The 18,636-nt window shown below is 42.5% G+C and overlaps 1 protein-coding gene across 5 annotated transcripts in view; it reads left to right on the top strand.

Moving 5' to 3' along the window:
* The first annotated feature begins 6,323 nt into the window (after positions 1-6,323).
* Positions 6,324-18,636, top strand: part of ENTPD4 (ectonucleoside triphosphate diphosphohydrolase 4) — a 30,410-nt gene continuing 18,097 nt past the window's right edge. For 2 of the 5 annotated variants that reach the window (XM_037024544.2, XM_037024542.2), the window contains exons 1-5: positions 6,326-6,490; positions 13,706-13,809; positions 14,740-14,937; positions 15,471-15,676; positions 18,137-18,287. In XM_037024544.2, coding sequence (XP_036880439.1) covers positions 13,802-13,809; positions 14,740-14,937; positions 15,471-15,676; positions 18,137-18,287 — 563 coding nt within the window. In that variant the 5' untranslated portion in view covers positions 6,326-6,490; positions 13,706-13,801. Of the gene's footprint in view, positions 6,491-13,705; positions 13,810-14,739; positions 14,938-15,470; positions 15,677-18,136; positions 18,288-18,636 lie in introns of all 5 variants that reach the window. The other 3 variants (XM_037024545.2, XM_037024547.2, XM_037024546.2) reach the window with 3 other exon arrangements.

Here is an 18,636-nt window from a genome sequence, read left to right as displayed (position 1 = left end):
TCTTTAGTAATAGCTTGGATCCAATATAAGTCTGAAGAACCTGGGGTAGAGGAGCCTCGCTTCTTATGAATAGCAGGGTGAGATGTACTTAAAGGGAGGGGGAGTGCCTGCGCAAGGCGCTGACCTTTCATAATGCTGACAGGGCACTGGGGAGCACTAGCAAGAATTTTTATTTCTCCAGTATAGTCATTGTCAACTAAGGAAGGGTGGACAATAAGGCCGTTTATTGTGGTGGAAGCTCGCCCTAAAATTAGAAAATAAGTATCTTTGGGAGGTGGGCCATAAATTCCTGTGGAAATAATTGTAACTCCCTCTTCAGGCGTTAATATTGTTGAGGAGGAGGCACAGAGGTCAAGTCCTGCACTCCCGGGTGTGGCCCGATAGAGGGCGGGAGTGCTACAGCTAGGCTGTTCCCCGAGGCCGGCTGAAATGGAATTGGCTGGGGGGCCCGGGGCTGGCCCCTCAGCCCGTTTCCCTGAAAAGGGGGGGTGAAAGGATTTGTGGTACTATAAAAAGGATTTGTTGGATTGTTACGGCACTCTTTGGCCCAGTGCCGCCCTTTATGGCAGCGAGGGCAAATACCGGGGACTGACCCAACTCTAGGAGGAGGAGCTGAGGTAGGGCATTGGCGAGCGAAATGGCCTGGCTGTCCACATTTAAAGCAGTTACGCATAGGCGGTGCGCCCCTGGGGAAGGAAGGAGGATAAGAAGCCGGGGGAGTCTGAACAGCGGCACCTACAGCTAAAAGGGCTTGGACTTTGGATGTAAAAGGATCGACATCTTCTGCCCAAGTCTGTATGATTTGAGAAGTAAAACAGAAAGTGTATGAAAACCAGAATATCTTTCTTTGCAGATGGAGCTGACATGGAATCATATGGCTTTATCTGATCACAACAGTATGATTCATCTGCCAATCACAGTGGTCAGGGGATGAAATGACTCTGCAAAACCAGGTCATGTGGACTGAGTGTGAGCTAGTACATTCCTTCGGAAATTAGAGATACTGTTACCAAAGACAGAAGGATGGGTCTTGAGCAGCAAATTCAACTATGTCCACTCCCTAAGTTTGTGTGTGTGTGTGTGTGTGTGTGTGTGTGTGTGTGTGTGTGTGTGTGTGTGTGTGTGTGACGATCCAAATTCCACATAATCCCTTTATGGTGCAGTTCGTCATGCTGCTATGCTGAGAAAAGGCAGAAGGAAACCCTGAATTTTGATATTGCTCTTTGTGGATCTCAAGTGCTTTCTCTCCATAACAAAACACCAAAAATAAAGACAAACTCTCACGGTCCATTCCCTGCCCTAGGAATGCTGGACTCTTAAATGAGGTCATGTCTGTAATGTGCTATGATCTCCTTGAAGACAAAGTCTGTATAAATACAGTAGGATTATTAGCCTAGTTGCTCGAAAGCTAGCCTGTGCATGAATGCATTGGAAGGCACACAGGACCGGGGGAGGGCATTAGGACTCCGTGTCCAGGAGCCGCTTGTTGCTTTGTTTCCATGACATCCAGCGCCTCGCAGTTACCCACCCAAACACCCACACACTGCCAGGAAGGACAGTATAGCCAGTTTAGACTCGCTGGAATGATGGGTTAAAACACAGGCAGAACAAAGCCAGCACAATGCCAAGCAAATGCCGTGTTGGAGGTTTTTCAGACAGTTACGAAGAAATCCTGTTTGTGTTTTAAATATGGTTGTTCACTGGCCCTAATCTGCTCATCAGGGTTCCCACACGTACAGTTTTAAAGGAATTTAAAGTTCAATTTAAAAAGGAAAAGGCTCTTTTATGTTTGATTTCATAAGAAGGATAAGGGGAGGAGGTGGAGGTCAGGGGGGAGGAAATAGAAGGGGAGGCCACTGTTTCTAGTTTTCTCTTTTGCCCCTTAGAAATCCTGGATTTGGGCCTGAAAAGGACTTTAGAGGTCAGTGTAGCCACCGGCCATTGTCCCTTTTAAAAACCATATATTGATAGTGAGGACCACTGAGGTAAACTTAAATTTTCTAAGCTCACACGACCAGTTAGTAGCAGAGCAGAGACAAAGACTGGGGTTCCCTCCTGCAGGTCAGTATTCCTCATGCTCAATCATCCTGCCTCCCGTCCAGCCTTAGGGGCTTGAGCAAGTCCTCTAGCCTCGGAGACCTCAGCTGACTCACCTACCAAACGCAGGAAGGAAGACAGCTGGGAAATATGCCCTTGAGTTAACAAATATTTTTAAAGACCTAACAGTGAGCGATGGAATATCCAGCCAAAAATAATTTCAACAAATAAAGGCTTTATTGTCCCCTCATAACAAGAAGTCAGAAGGTAGACCCAGTCTGCTGTTATTAGCCCAGTGGTTTCATGATGCCATCACGGACCCAAGCAACTCTTTCTATTTCAGTGTATTTAATTTTGACTTCTTATTTGTACTGCTGTTGCCTCCTGGTTGCAAGATGGCTTCTGCAATCCAGACGTTACATTTTTTTTTTCACACTTTCATTTAATACTTTAAAAATACCGAGCATGTGGTGCTTTGATCTTGCAGTCATGTTGGATGTAATTGTTTTGTAGATATCAAACTAAGGAAGATCGAACTAAGGAAGCAGCGGGTTATTTATTGGACCATTTGAATCTCAACACTTCTATGTTTCTTCCTCACCCCAGCTAACCTATCATTTATTTTCTTTCAGTCACTCCTCCTTCCTGGCAGATGAGACCTTTTTTGTTTAAACCATGAATGACCTTTGAATTTTGTCAAATTTTCGTTTCTACATTGGTTAAGGTGCTATGAATCATAGTCATTGTGTCCTTTATACTCTTTGTACAGTGAATGACATGGACTGATTTTAAAATATTGAACCAACCTGGCATTTCTTGAAAAAAAATCCCACTTGGTTAAGCTATCTTATTCTTTTTAGATATTGCTGGATTTGATCTGCCAATATTTTGTTCAGATTTTTGCCTCTGTTTATAAGGGATATTGATGTATATAATTCTTTTTCCTTCTTATTTCTTGGTATCAGGAGTATTCTGACCTGATGAGTAAGGAAGTTTTTCTTCTTCCTCTATTACTCTGAAAGAATTTGTGTAAAATTGGTATGATTTCTTTCTTAAGGGGTTGATATAATTTACTAGTGAGACCATCTGGGCCTGGAATTTTCTTTTGGGGACTTTAAAGATGTAGGGCTTTTATGATGTTCAATTTCTTATTGAGTCAATTTTGGGAAATTGTTTTTCAAAGAACTTCCCCATTTCATCTGAATTACTGAAACTATCAGCATAAAGTTGTTTATAGTGCTTTCTTAATATTCTTTTAATTTTGTAGGATGTATAGGGATGTCCCTCTTTTATTCTTTATATTGGTTATTTGTGTTTTCTTTTTTCCTAATCAATCTCTCTAGGAGTTTATTATTTTTTTTAGTTTATCAACTTTATTAATATTAATAATAAAGAACCAACTTGCAGTTTTGTTAACTTTTTCTAACCTATTTTGAAAATTAGTTCCTTCCTTCTATTCATTTTGGGTTTGCTTTTCTTATCTTAACTACTTAAGGTAGAACCTTAGAAAATCAATTTCAAACTTTCTTTACCAAAGCCTTTAAAGCTATAAATTTCTCCATTAAGAACTGCTTTAGCTGACCTCCATATATTTTTATGTATTTTCATTATCATTCTATTTGAAATGTTTTCTAATGGTCTACAACTGTGCCTGGCATAAAATACTCATTAAATGTTATCTTCTATTACCTTAGCTCTTGCTAACAAGTGAGAATAAGTTGATGATCACTCTGACAGTTGTGATCCTTCCTGCTTCAGAGGCTCTTTGCTGTTCTCAGCATCTGAAATGCTACTCTTTCATATAGGGCCAGACTTCATCCTTTTCCTAGTTCATTTCCAATTATCTTGTGGCTGTGACCTCTAACATCACTTCCTCAAAGCAGCCTCCCCTGATGACTCAGACTAGGAAGGTCCTCCATGAACTGTGTTGAATAGTGTCCCCCAAAAGTTCTTGTGCACCCAGAACCTATGGATGTGACCTTATTTGGAAATAGGATCTTGCAGATGTAACTACAATCAAGACATCATAGAAGATTACAGTGGACCCTAAATCCAATACTACTGGTGTCCTTATAAGAAGAGGGAAATTTGGACAGAGTCACACAGAACATCATGTGACAAGAGAGGCAGAGATTAGAGCAACACATCTGCAAATAGAGAAACGCCAATGACCACCAGCAACTACCAGAGGCTCAAAAGAGAGAAGGAAGGATACTCACCCAGGCTTTTCCTGAAGACTTGCCCTGTCAATGCCTTAATCTCAGACTTCCAGCCTTCAGAACTGTGAAAGAGTAAATTTCTGTTGTTTTAAGCCTCCCAGTTTGCAGTAATTTGTTACAGACATTCTAGGAACTGATACACCATTATGTATTTTCATACTCTCATTATACTTTCCTTTCCTAGCTCTTACCAGATAATTTTTACACATGAATTATCAGGAAATACTGGTGGTGTAATAATACTAGTTCAGCATGTAAGTGGAGGCCTCCTTATGAGACTACTGTATCCAAACCAGTATCTCAAGTGATAAGGATTTTGAAGGGCACATAATTTTGAGGGACTCTGGCCTTAAAATCACAGCACATTGGGTGCTAACGAATTCAACTTCCAAAACTAGCCTTAGGTACATGTCTCAGAGGTTTCCAGTGTGTAAACTATCCAAACTGGCCATTCTTTTATAGCAACAAATTACCATAAAAGGCACTGAAGTGAGAGTCAGAACCACTGGTTCTGCTTCCCATTCTACCTCCAGGAGGCCTTGGGCAAGTCACTCAACTTCTCTAGGTGCCAAGTTCCTCAACAGTAAAAGGAGGTTGCTTGGACTAGACAGTTATTACAATCCATGTGGCTCATATGTTCTGTGGCTTGTGGAGACAATGGAAATTTCTGAACAGGATTTTTTCTTGGCCTTAATAGGGCCCATTGTACATATGTAAGAGCTTGTTTGCACATCTATGGGATGTTTACCAGGGACAGAGCGGCTGGTCAGTCAGGAATACCTTACCAGGAGAGGGGTGGAGAGGAAACACCTATTCTCTCCTCTTCTCAGTGCCTGGCATGTAATTGGTTGGGCATCTACCAGTCACCACGGAGACCCACCCACAGAGGTCCTCCCTGTACTAGCCGTGGGGAGGTCCAAGAGGAGGGGAGAGAGCTCAGAAGGGAAGCCTAGAGGCAGAACTGGAGAGAACAAAGCCTGGCAGAGGGAAGAGGTGGAGCCCAGTGCTAGAAGAGGATTACGCCTGTGCTGGGGAGCAGGAGAGACGGAGAATAAACTTCTTTCCCTTGTCTTTATTCAGTCTCCCCAAATTCATAAGAAACTTGCTCTGCACTCAGAGCCATAGGTTTTATGATTCTAAGGTGGAGCGATAATAAAAAATACAGTATTTATTTCTAAAACACAGGACTCCCTGGTCATTTCTAGTCTCCTTGCATGAACCTGTACTTGAAACCAGGGATGAAACATTACAAGGAGAGGATGACCCCAGCTGACACTGGACCAAAAAGGAGTCTGCTTGAAAAAGGTATAACCACTAGGTCTGTCCAAGGTTGTTTTACTTGACAAAAACAATGGAATAGACATTTCTAGGGCTGTCATTCTAAAAACCATTTTAGGGTAGCTAGGCTGGCTGGTCACTTCCTATCTCTGGACAGCAGTGTATTCCCGTGAAAAAAGAGGTGGGGGGGGGGGAGGTTGGAAGCCATTATCCTCAGGTTCTCTTCCAGCTCTGTGGCCTCGCAGTTTTTTGTCAAGCTAGGAAGAGGGGCCTTGAGCTAAGTACCAAGTCATGGGTTCAACCTCGGCAACTGGTGCTGCTCACCTTATTTCTTCTCATGCCGTTACACGTGCTGGTGACGGTCTCTCTCTCCCAGAATACGATCTACTACAATATACCCAACTTTTGGCAAGGATGAAATCCCGGCTCTTACTGATTATGTCAACTATAAAGCCACTGAGTGGGTTTGCGCGTTCGTCTCCCCGTCTGTGCAACAGGGCAAGCTACTGGAAAAGTCGTAAAAACGTCAAGAGTTGAGCAAAACTGCCCAGTTGCTGTTAGGTTTTCAGGAATTACTTTTCATAATCCTTAGGAGAACAAGAGAAAGATAAACGGCCGTGTCATAAGCACACTGCGCCCTGATGACAACCAGACGAGATACGACCACGGCTGCCCGCTTGAAACGGGATACGGCCAGCGCTCTCGGCGGTCACCGTGCAGCGCGGATCCCCGCGGGCCAGACTCCGCTCCTCGGCGTGCGCGCTCCCGGCGCGGGCGATGACGTGTCCACGCAGCGCGGCGCGACGCGGGCGGGGCGGGGCGCGCGGCGGAGCGGCGCCGGGACGGAGCGGCCCGTCGGGGAAGCCGGTCTGCGTTGCCGCCGCCACGGTGGCCGTGATGCGCTCCGCTCGCGGCTTCCGGGAGCCCCGGCCGCCGAGGCGGACTCTGCCGAGCAGGTGAGGCGCGGACGAGGGCAGGCGGGCGGCGGGAGAGGCTGGCCGCGGCCCCGCCGTGTCCGGGAACCTTCCCGCGCCAGCCCGCCGCCCTCCCGGCGTCCTTTCTGTCCCCGGCGCCCGGGCCGCGCGGCCACATCGGGCGCCCGCCGGTGCGTCGTCCGCAGAGCGTGGGCGCAGGTGCTGCCCCCCAGCCCCTGCGAGAGAAACCCGGCAGCCGTGCGGTCGCGCCTCCCGCGGCCACCCCGCTGGCGCGGCCCGGGGGCAGGTCTGGCTCACCTGCGGAGGGAGCTGGCCGGGGCAGGGGAGGCTGCACCGAGGACTCCCCGCCCTTGCCTGCGCCGTACCGTGACATTTACACGGACCCCTTGCTTTAGATCGCTCCTTGAAAAAATGGAGCTAACTGGGAGATGAAGAGATTGATGGTGAGAGCAGCGTTTCCCGAACTTGAGTCCTGTGTGGACCCTTTCAAGGGCCAGTTTTCTCCTTTTCTAGAATAGATTCCAGAACCCACAGGGTTGAACACTGGTGCAGAGCATTTTCAGAGAACATAACTATCAGGAAAGAAGAGATGCTTTACAATTCAGGCATTAATATGCTAGAAGATAAGCTAGAGGTCATTAAACAATTCTAAATTAGAGACCCAAGTCCCTACTGTAATTTCATGTTGCAGTCTTTACTGTGCTTTGCTTTGTATAATGAAAAAAACCTAATTTTCCAGCCTTGGAGAGGCCTAAAAGGATCATATTCTTTGTTATTTTATATTTGATGTATCTTGCCTTTGTATCACAATGTTTGACACATTACAAGAAAAAAAAGGAATGCTAATTTGTATAGTTTCGTTTATTTCTGTGTTTTCCTTAACATTGATTTATCACCTATATTTGTTACATACTGAATCTGTGGTTTCTATTCTTCTAGCCCTAATAGAAATGGATGATCTTAACCCTTGTGTAAATAGTCTAGAAAGAAGAAACAAAAACAGAAGTGGATCTAAGGATTTATATTCTCTACATATTTGTTCAGCACGTTTATTTAAAATAGACTACACATGAATAAAGAGCAGATTCACAGTGTGGGAAACAAAAGTATAAGCAGTTGAATCTTGGCAAAGAAAAACATTGACCTGTGCTTTGGAAGAAGTGTACTATTGAGAATAGGACATGTTAGTTAGGAGGAAGTGACATTAATAAAAGCCGGAGGCAAGAATGGGAACAACAGGTGTGTGAGAGCAGCCTCTCTTAGATGTTGTCTGGGCTGAGGAAAGAACAGGTTGGTAAAGAAAGATGAGATCAGCTGATGGATGCAAGATTTCAGATGCCACACAGGGAAGTTGGTGTTGACCCACAGGTTCCAGAAGGCTCTTGAGCTGGTCATATTTTGAAGACTGTTTGGTGTTCACAGTGAAAGCACAAGGTGGGTGACCTGTCTAGAGGTCTGTCCTGAGGTAATGATGTCCTCTGCGGTCACCTTAGATGTGTGGACGCTTCAAGGAAGAACTGACATGATCTAATAGATGATATCATATGTTCACACACAGACAAGTGGGAGTCAAAGATAAGAGCCAGTGTCCCCAGTCAATGGTGATACCCCTCTTAGACCTGGAGAATTTGGAAAGTGGTATTAGTTTTTGTCAAAAGATTGTGACTCCAGACTTAGACTAAAGGAGCTTGAGGTAACAGGGTGGCAGTAAGCTCAGCTTGAGGAGAGTGGGTTGCAGATTTGGGAAGCTACAGAGGGGATACAGGAAATGTGTGGCCGGAAAAAGATCCCTTAAAACAGGGACCAGAACTTTGCCAGTGAGTAGTGAGAGGTAGGAAGAGGTTTGATTAGGACTTGATATTGAGAAATAAAAAATTTTTAAATAAATATTGGAAATGTAAATCATAAGTGCCACACAGCATCCTTCACTTCACTTGGCCTCCCACTCTCAGAGAGACAACTATTTCTTACAGTTGTTTTTGGGCTTCTTTGATTTTTCCAGGCCCCCTAGTAATTCTTGATATGCATGTCATTCTTTTTTGAAGTATCCTTCGTTTCATTTTCTTATTGAGAGGTCTAAGCCCTTCCAGAGTGTCATTTCTCTATGATTTTATTCTTCTGAGATTTGAAAAGTTGCTAATGTCTGTTTCACTGCATCCTGAATTTTTCACCATAGAAGGTGTTTTACTTTGCAATTAATTCATGCAGTATTATTTTCATGGTTTTCCTTAAAACTGTTATTGAGAGACTAAGTGACAAATATTTACCCAGGACTAGATGGGCTTTACTCCACTGAAGAATGTTCAGCTAAGGAGGATCCCAGTAGCTGAAATCAGGAGAGTTAACGCATCTCTCTGGTGATAGGTCTGACACAATTTAGGCCTTTTAAAAACATGGTGGCTTATGTAATGTTACTAAAATGTTTGCCTCCCTAAACTCTAGTGCCAAGATTGCTAGTTGCAAATACAGTTGGAGTTTACATTTTCAGATCAAATTGCCGTATTGTTGACTGCTGGGTAATATTTAGTCATACTTTTGTCCTAAAAAAGTAATTCATCAATTTATAAATTGTCCTGTTTTCTCTCTGTCTTTAAAAAAAGACAAATTTTGTAGCTTACAGATATATCTATCCTTTTTGTCAAAATTCTCACGACTCAATAAAAAGTCCTGAGATAAACACCAGATTAAGTGATGTTTACTAAATTTACTTTGATTACTCTAACAGTGCATCTTCCCCTTTGAAATGTGTTCTTTTTTCTGCTTTCCTCCCACTCCCAGGAATCCTTTCCTGTTGACTAGCCTTCATCTTCTCTGAACTCTTATAGCAAGAGTTGGGATAATTTGCCTTCCCTTATTCTCATGATTGTTCCTGGGTATTCGTGTGTCTCTGTAACTGTCTGCAACCTTGAAATCTGGAGTCAGGGGTGTTACGTCTCTGTGTCCTTTGTTATCACTTCATAATACTCATCTTTGGGTCACCAAAGTCTTCTCCCAAGGATGTTGACTTTAAGCTGTTAACTAAAACCTTCTTTTCTTTTGTTCCTATTTCAGCTAGCACATAAGTCTGTATTTTAAAAAAATATTCAGATGGGAATTAAGTGTCTTGAGAGTTTTTGAGATCGGCATTCTTGATATATCCAGAAAAGGATTTAATTCTGGAAACTAGTGGTAGCCAGCAGTCAAGGTAGCTTGTTAAAAATAGCTCTGTTGTTTCTTCTGATAATAAAATTAACATACACCCTTTAAGAAATACAGGCAAACCTAAGGAAGGAAATAAAGATGATTCATGATCTCACTACTCAGAAATAACCACTGTTAACATTTTTGTTTCTCTCCTTCCATTTTCCTTCTCCATTATTGATGTAGTTTTTATCATTTAATATGTCATGGCTATCTTTCCATGTTGATAGAGATCTGCACCATAACCTGTAATAGTCACATCATATATTCCATTACATAAATGGATCACGATTTAATTTAACCCACCTCCCATAATGCACATTAGTTTGGTAACAGTGTTTTGCTGTTTTGCATAATACTATGATGAACACCTTTAGACATATTTTAGTGATTTTACCCTATTATTTCCTAAGGATGAATTTCTCGAAGTCTGATAAGTAGGGCAGAGGTAAGCATGCTTAAAATTTTTATATGTTAACCCATATGCCCCCAGAAGTTTAATAACTATTTAGTTCTCCCCAACAGTATACTCATGGCGTTTTTCCTTCCCCCTTGTTAGCAAAGTATTGTCAGACTTTAATCTCTGCCAATCTGATAGTGGCAAAGTCTTGTTTTTATTTATATTTCTGTAAATATTAATGAAGTTATATTTGATATGGTTTTTATTTCTTATTTTGCTAATTTCCAATTATCCTTGCTCATTTTTCTTTTCCAATGTTTTCTCTTATTTATAAAGAATTGTTGTAGCTCTTATTTATTTATAAGAACTTTTTATATATAAGGGATATTTACCTTTTTTCATGTATGTCACAAGTAGTTTCCAAGCCTGTGTATTTGGGAAGGGATTTAAAAAAAACAAAACACTCAGAAGTTTGAAACTCATGTGCAGATGTATTTTCTTTCATTTATAGTTTGATACATTGATGTTTTTGGTAGAAAAGTGTTACCCATTTGAAGATTACATAAATATTTATGTACATTTCTTCTTATATTTTTACGGATAAATTAAATATTTAAATCTTTGAGCCTTTGGAAGTTTCATGAAAGGTATGATATAGTAATCTCACCATATTCAAATGTTAAAAGGTAGCTACTTTATAAAAACACACTACAATTCATCTAAATATCTAGGTAATTGACGTATATTCTTTCCTTTTGTATAAACTTTTAAATCGCAAATACTATTTGTCCTAAGTTTTGGGCACAGTACAATATGGACACCATATTAGAACCTGAACTAAGTAAAGTGATTTTTCCCCTTTTGTCCCCTTTTGTAATAATGTAGGCATTATTAATACTTTTTACCCTATAGTATTTTTTATGTGTATGTTTTATCCCCTCCCCTGCTTTATAAATTCTTTAAGGGCCTGATCAATATCTGATGCATCTTTGTACCTCCCATTCCCAGCCATCCATGAAACAAGCAATGTTTGTTCATCACGTGGGTGACAGGCACTAGTCACTGAGGAAATAGAAGAATGAGAGGCTGTCCCTGCCAATGAGGGGCTTGCCATGTAATGTAAAGTCCACCACAGATGGGACACTATAGCCCACCACTGTGACGAGCAAATACTCGGGTTATGAGTATCAGGGAAGTCCTCACAGAGGAATCACACTTGCCTTGTGTCATGAGGAATGCAGAGGAATGCCAACAGGTGGACCCAAAGAGAGTCTTTCTACAAATGCAAAGGAATGCAGGGCACTTGAAGGACTTACAGCTCGAGTTTAGTATGGCTAGAGCCTGGGGCGCCTGTCTGTCTGTCAGGGGATAAGACCAGAAAGAGGCAGGGACTCAGTCAATGCCGACTAATGCAGAAGCTGGGTGGCTGCTGAGCCCTTGAAATGTGGCTAGTGCAGTGGAGGGGCTGCATTTTAATTATCCTAAGCAGCCACAGGTGGCAATGGCTGCCATTGTGAACAGTGCGACACTAGATCCTGAGAGACCTCCTTTACCACCCTGAGGAGTTAGTGGGGAGGTGTCATAGTCCCTGTTTGTTTTGCACAGATAACTCTAGTGTATAAGTTCCTAACATTTTTGGTTCCTAGAACTCTGAAACTTGACTTCTTGCCAGGCACTTTCTTAGGGTCTGTGAAGTTGGGAGTGAAGCAGTCAACCAAGATATAAATATGGCTCCTTGTGGAGCTTAACTCTGAAGGGGACACATGAGCAAGAGAAATGTACCCACACAAAGAGCACACTAGAGGTCAGGGATAAAAGCAGAGATTCTCATGCTTGAATCTCAGCTTTTATCTATGATCACCTTATTAGCTATGTGACCGTAGGCAATTACTTAGCCTCTACCTCATCTGTAAAGTGTTATGCACATAGTAGCTACTTTGTAGGTTGTTAGGAGGAATAGATTAATATTTGTAAAGCATTTAAGCAGGTTCTGGCATGAAGTAAGCATAATACAAGTATTTCATGTACAAGTAAATTAAAAGGAGAGAAATCGGGGAAGGAAGATTGGGTGGCCAGGGAGGACTCCTGAGCAGGTGACAGTGAGTGATGACTTAAAGGGAGTGAAGAAGTGAGCCATACAGATTATTCCCAAGCAAAAGGAAGGGCATGTTCAGAGGCCTGGAGACCAGCAGTCTTGACGTGAGTGGGGACAGTGAGGACACCATCATGGCTGGACTGTAGTGAACGGGAGAGTAGAGGGTGAGGTCAGAGCTGCAACAGGAGGCAAGGTCCTGCAGGACTGGTAGGTCAGAGTAAAGCCTTTGGCGTTTACCTTAAGTGCATGGGAGCCCCTGGAGGACTTCTAGTACAGGAGTAACAGGATCCCTGACCTTAGCGGGATAGGTGCTATCCACTTCAGAAGGAGGATCTGTGCCTAAAGGCATTAGCTGAGGAACCAGAGAGCTGCTGCGTAGAGACTGCAGGTCGGGACTGACTAGTTAGGTTGCTGTTCAGATAGATCAGGTAAGGGATAAGAATCTGACGTCAGGCCAAAGTGCCAAGAGAAGCGACAGATTTTAGATAAATGAGGTTGAAGAAGTATAAGGAGTGTAAGAAACTGCCTATGAAAGATGAAGGGGAGGGAGGGTCGGGCATGCCTCCCAAGTCCAGCTTGAGCAGCCTGGCGGGATTGAGATTGAGACTGCGGAGGAGCAGATGGGGACCTCAGTGTACAAGTGCAATTTTAGAAACGTGTCTTGTGGGCCTGCACAGCACTCAGGTGGATATCAGTAGATTATTGAAGATGGGCGTCTGTCACTCAAAAGAGCAGCCTGAGGTGGTGAAAGAGATTTTTGAGTTACCAATCATTGTAGCAGTGATTGGGATTGACCAGGAGCAGGGATTCGATTTAGAAAAGAATGGAGCCAAGACAGAAGGAACCCACGGGGTCAGAGCAGATGGAATTTGCAGAAACAAGACTCGCAAGGGCCCTGAGAAACAGTGGTGCAGGAACTCAGAAGCAGACTGGAGAGACAGCTGTCTTGAGAGGCCTGTCGCAGGAGAAGCAGAGCAAGACCAGGGGAGAGACCGGCCATCATGCAGCCTTTGGGTCCAGCAGGTTGGTAGGAGTCACTGGCTGTAGGGCCTCACAGCCTCGATTTTCTCTGCGATTTGAGGCCTGGGGGCTGGAGGAGAGGCAGTAATTGGAAGTAACCCGGTGCTGACTGGGAACATAGTACCTTGCATGGTCACTTGTCCATATGAGAGATCTAATAGATATTTTTCAAATGAATGGATATTTTACTTGCCCACTCAGTTCTTCATTCTGCCTGCCTCCTACTCAGCCCTAACCTTCCTTAACAGTCAGTACCATAAGGTAGGTAGGGCCTACTGGTGACCTGGTAATTCGGGTCACTAATTGCCTTTTGGGTGGAGAGCATTAATGGGGCCAGCCTATTAACCCTCTCTTGATTTAGGCCTGTGTCTCTGACAGCATGAAATTAACTTAGTGGTGTGTTGCTCAGAATAAACCCCTCCAACAGCTTCAGTGCAAAGATCACATACCAGATTACGTGTAGTTGGATTGAAGCACGTACTTGGTAAAGAACATAGATGTTTAATGGATTGTGTCATCTTTGCGATTTTTCTCATTTCAGCAACAGGAGAGCGCTAACTCTGGGAGGACAACATTGTTCCTGTAACAGTGTGTGAGGACTGACTCCAGGACATTGCCTGACCTCTGAGCCTTCAGCATGGGGAGGTAAGTGATGGTACCTAATCACTGGCATTGTACAATCTGAGATTTTGGTGCCACAGAAACAGCTCTTGAGGGGGAAAAGATCTAAATCCCTAGTGGAAAGTGTTCAAAGTTGTGCTACACTTCTGTTTAAAACCTTTGTTCTCCCAGGGCCCCAGTGGGGTTCCTGCCACTGAAAGAAGTGATAATGCCAGGTGGATCCTGCAGGAGCTAATCTAGTTACCATAAAGGACATACATGTTGGAATCTGCAAGGGGCTGTGTTAAGTACAGGCTGAATGTAACCCTGGGGTGGGGCAGGGGGAGGGGCAGGATGATAAACTTCATGGAGTGACCCAAGAACCCCCATGGAGACTAAAAACTACAAATGGAAAATTCCACTGGGTTAGCAGGATTCCCCTGCTAACCCCTTCCATGAGTTATTTTAGTCCACGCAGAGTGTAGGAAACTAACTATAAAACAATAAAATGTATCCTAAAGGTAGCAAGGTTTTTTTAAGCCTAATAATAATAGTTTCTCGTTCCTGATGTAAACTGAGAAGAACAGTATTTATTAGCAAAAATGTCTTAGGGATCTTTCTAAAAACACAGGACTTAATGGAACTCATTTATTGTTTTATCTTACTGAACTTATCCTTGTAAGTTGTCTCTAATTCTGTATTTGGAACAAAGCAGGATACAGATAAAAATCTATATAATACTGTTCAAGAAAAGGGGACAACAAAGAAGGGGCATAATCCTCAGGGTTCGATTCTCAGTCATATAAGTTTATGATGATGAGTTATAGAGCAAAACAGTATCAAACATGCTGATATACAGCTACCTGCTGTTAGGGAAACTGGGGTAGCTCCAGCTGAAGGCTTTACTTTCAGATCAGTGTATGTGAGGAGAAGACTGGAGCAGGTTGCTTTAAAATCTGTTTTTTGGAATTTCAGGATTGGCATCTCCTGTCTTTTTCCTGCCTCTTGGCATTTTAGCATCTCTCCAGCGGGATGTCCTCGGATTCTGAATACCAACATACGCCAAATCATTGTTATTAGCATTCTGGCTGCTGCTGTTTCACTGTTATACTTTTCTGTTGTCATAATCCGAAATAAGTATGGGCGGCTGTCCAGAGACAAGAAGTTTCAAAGGTAAGGGAGTGTTTGTTTTTTAGATGAGATACCTTACCTTCATTTCATGTCTTAAAGGCTTGGGATTTATTCGGAATTAGAGGAACATATAGATTTGTTCGGAGTTTAAGGAGCATATGGCTGTAAGAAATGGAGTCCTCCGAATACAGCATGGCATGAAAAATTAAACTGAAACTTTAATCATTACCACCAAATCTACATCATAAGAGGATTTAAACATAAGCTTCTGTTACACCCTTTAAACTGATTTTTCAGTTAGTGTTGATAGTTTGTGGATACAGTTTTGCTTTTCATTACATTTGAACTTATTTAAAGGAATAATGAACGTGTATCTGATGTAAATGATCTTTATCATTTGTTTTCTTTTGACTCTCTAATCATTTGGCAGTTGTAAAAATGGTTGAGTGTTGCTGCTATATAGCTTAGAAACTACCGACTTGCTGTTTGTTTATTGTATTTGCTTTGTTAGGTCTAAGGTGTAAGCTGCTGTTATCTGTCTCAGTAAAGTGTATGTTTGGTTTTTTTTAAACCAGGTACTTGGCTCGAGTTACTGACATTGAAGCTACAGACACCAATAACCCCAATGTGAACTATGGTATCATGGTGGACTGTGGTAGCAGTGGGTCTCGAATATTTGTTTATTGCTGGCCAAGGCATAATGGCAATCCTCATGATCTGTTGGATATCAGACAAATGAGGGATAAAAACCGAAAGCCAGTGGTTATGAAAATAAAACCCGGTATGTAAATGATAAATATCTGACTGGTAACCAGGTTGGTCCTTTCATTCTCTGTGATGTCCTTCCCATCTTCCCCTCTCTCTCCCACAGTCATCAGCCCTAAGTCATAGCTCACATTAGGATGCAACTGGGGTCTTGCTTCACTTTCTTTTCCCTTTTCTATCCATCTTGCATGAGGCGACTAACATCTATAAAAAATATGCAAAACCCACATCTTTCTTTCTGTATCCTGCAGCATTTATTGTACTGTTTTACTCTAAGTGTCTACTGAGATACTTGCTCATTGTCATTAACTGTGGAGGGATTTTTTTCCTCTTTGGCAGCTATTAGTCTTTATCCTCAATGGCATGGTAATTTCAGATGACACAGGAAATCTGTACTGTAACCACACGTATGTATTTGTCATGTTAGAAAATTGCTGCCCCAGTGTATTTCTAATCACATAGATTATTTAATAAGGATGACTATAGAACTTAGAAGAGCTACAATCTTTATGTCCAGGTCTTAAAGATACCACAATTTCTGAGTCAGTTTGTTGTAAAAGTTGTGATTTTCCTTCCCCTTTAGCCAATTTAAATCAGTGGTTCTCAGCCTTTTTCTGTATCTACACCATTTCCATGGGCAGCGCCCCTCTGTCAGGAGCATTAGGAATGGATGGTGTCAGGAGTACCTTAGGTGCTTTATGTCTTCATAGTTGATAATCGCTGAGTTAAAACAGGGGACCACAGATCTCAATAGAGATTCGGCACTTTTGTTTCATCTTGTTAATGTGTTAGTTAAATGTTCAAACAATCCAAGGAATTTATCTTTCAAAATAGTAGAGAATGTTCATAAAAAATATAATTAATCATAGCTCATTATCCTCTATTTCAAAAATATGCATGAAAAGGAGATTTAATTTTAACATGATAAAATACCTATCCTCATAAACCAGTTCCTGACCACACAGACTGTAGACCCCTGCGTCATACTCATTCTTCACTGAATAATTCAGGCCCCACTTCCTGCTTCAGGCGACCCTCAACAAGTTGGTTGGTTGACGTTTGGACAACTGGCACCAGAATTTTGCTCACAAAATTCAAACTCTCATTTTTGAGGCTAAAGAGAGGGAACATAATCAGAGTCTCTTGTATAAGCATTATTTTGATACTAGAGTACATTTCCATAAATGATCATTTTTTCTATGAGTCTTGGTAAATGACTTAATTTTTAGTTTTCTGTTTTCCCATCCCTTAAATTTTTATGTATTCCTAATTTAGAAACATTTTCAGGGCTGAAGTAGTATTGATTAAATAAAATATTCTCTAGGAGATTAAAAAATAAAAACTCTGTAAAGCACTTTGCATGTCTTCTGGCTTCACATACCAGGTTCCTTAAGTGATTAAACTGCTCTCATGGAGTAAGATAAAATCTTTGATGCTCTAGAGTTGTCCTTTCAGAACAAGTACACAGCTACAACATCAACCCAGGGTGTACATCCCAGAATCTCATTAAAATCAGGCTTAATATGGTTCTCTCTGATGCCCCAGGAAGTGTTTGAAGTGCAAATTCAAGTACTTTTTTATAGCACTACCGTGTTCTGAGGCATGGACTCTCTTGTATAGCATGACAGCAAAGCTCTATAAATTTCTTCACTAGATTCTGAACAGTTTTAGGCTTAGTGTCCATCGAAACAGCATTGTATTTGAAGTCTATTTCCGCTAACTGATTTGACAGATCACTTCATCTCTCTGGATCCACAATTTCCTAATCAATAAAGTAAAGAATTTTTAAACTTCTAAGATTTTAAGCCAGGAAGAGTTTAAGACACCGTTTGCATAGGTCGTGGTCAGGGGATTGCTGAGACCGGAGAGTAGTTTGTGTCACAGCAGGCTGGTGGAGTCCAGAGGAGATGAGGAAAAGTGAACTAATGTGAGAGGAACCAAGGAGAGGCAGTCAGTGAGACCCAGAATGCACGTCAGGGCGAGGGGTTTGCTCCGGGTACTGGCTTATTTGCATATGTTGAGTCTGGGGGCTTTGAGGACGAGCATATGGCCATGTCCAGTGGATAGTCATGCTGATCTGGAGGTCGGGGAAGAGATCTGGGTGGCTGCTGAAAAGATTTGGACATCTGAGAATATAGGTGGTGATGGCAGCTGTGGGGGTGAGTGAGCCTGCCCGAGGAAAGGGGGGGCACATTTCTGAAGGGCAGGGATGAGCTCCTGTGTAGTTGATCCCAAGTGTCTGACACGGAGTAGTTGCTCAGTTATGCCTGTGTTTCTTGATGACTTCAAAGAAGGGTGCAGGACTGAACATTCACCCCCATCATTTAAGGAAGAGAGACTGGAAGAGTTGCCAGAGGGATAGGGAAGAACTAAGGATGGTACGTAGCTTGAAATTCTCTCAAGTTAGCCACGTTGAAGAAGTGTAATTTATTACCTAAACTGTCTGCTTGTTCACAGAAGTGTCCTTTTTCTGTAGGCATTTCAGAATTTGCGGCCTCTCCAGAGAAAGTCAGTGATTACATTTCTCCACTCTTGCACTTTGCTGCAGAGCATGTACCACGGGCAAAACACAAAGAGACTCCTCTCTACATTCTCTGTACAGCTGGAATGAGAATCCTTCCCGAAAGGTGATCTTCCACAGGAGGGAAAGCAGTCAGGCGGGTGATGGTGGTGGGGGAGGTGGGGGTGAGGAAGGGGGCGAGGGAGAGAGGGGGCGGGAGGGAGGGGTGGAGGTGAGGGTGCTGAGGAGGGTGACAGTGGTTTATTTCCCTCCTCATCCCTCTCCTGTCTCCCTCCTCCTCTTCTGTAATCATCAAAAGGAAGACTTAAAAATTTTTTCTTCAAATCTGGAATAGTACCAAGACTGTCCTTACCGTTAACCCCTTAGTACCCAACCCTTTGCCAGAAGTCGCCAAATAACTTTTGATACATTTCTTTTTGACTATAAGTAGTAACCTGTCAAGTTGTCATTTTAAA

This window comes from Manis javanica, chromosome 3, assembly GCF_040802235.1.
Source record: "Manis javanica isolate MJ-LG chromosome 3, MJ_LKY, whole genome shotgun sequence".
NCBI classification, from domain to species: Eukaryota; Metazoa; Chordata; class Mammalia; order Pholidota; family Manidae; genus Manis; species Manis javanica.
Note: the sequence above shows the minus strand (reverse complement) of the source record. Positions and strands in the feature narration are given on the sequence as shown.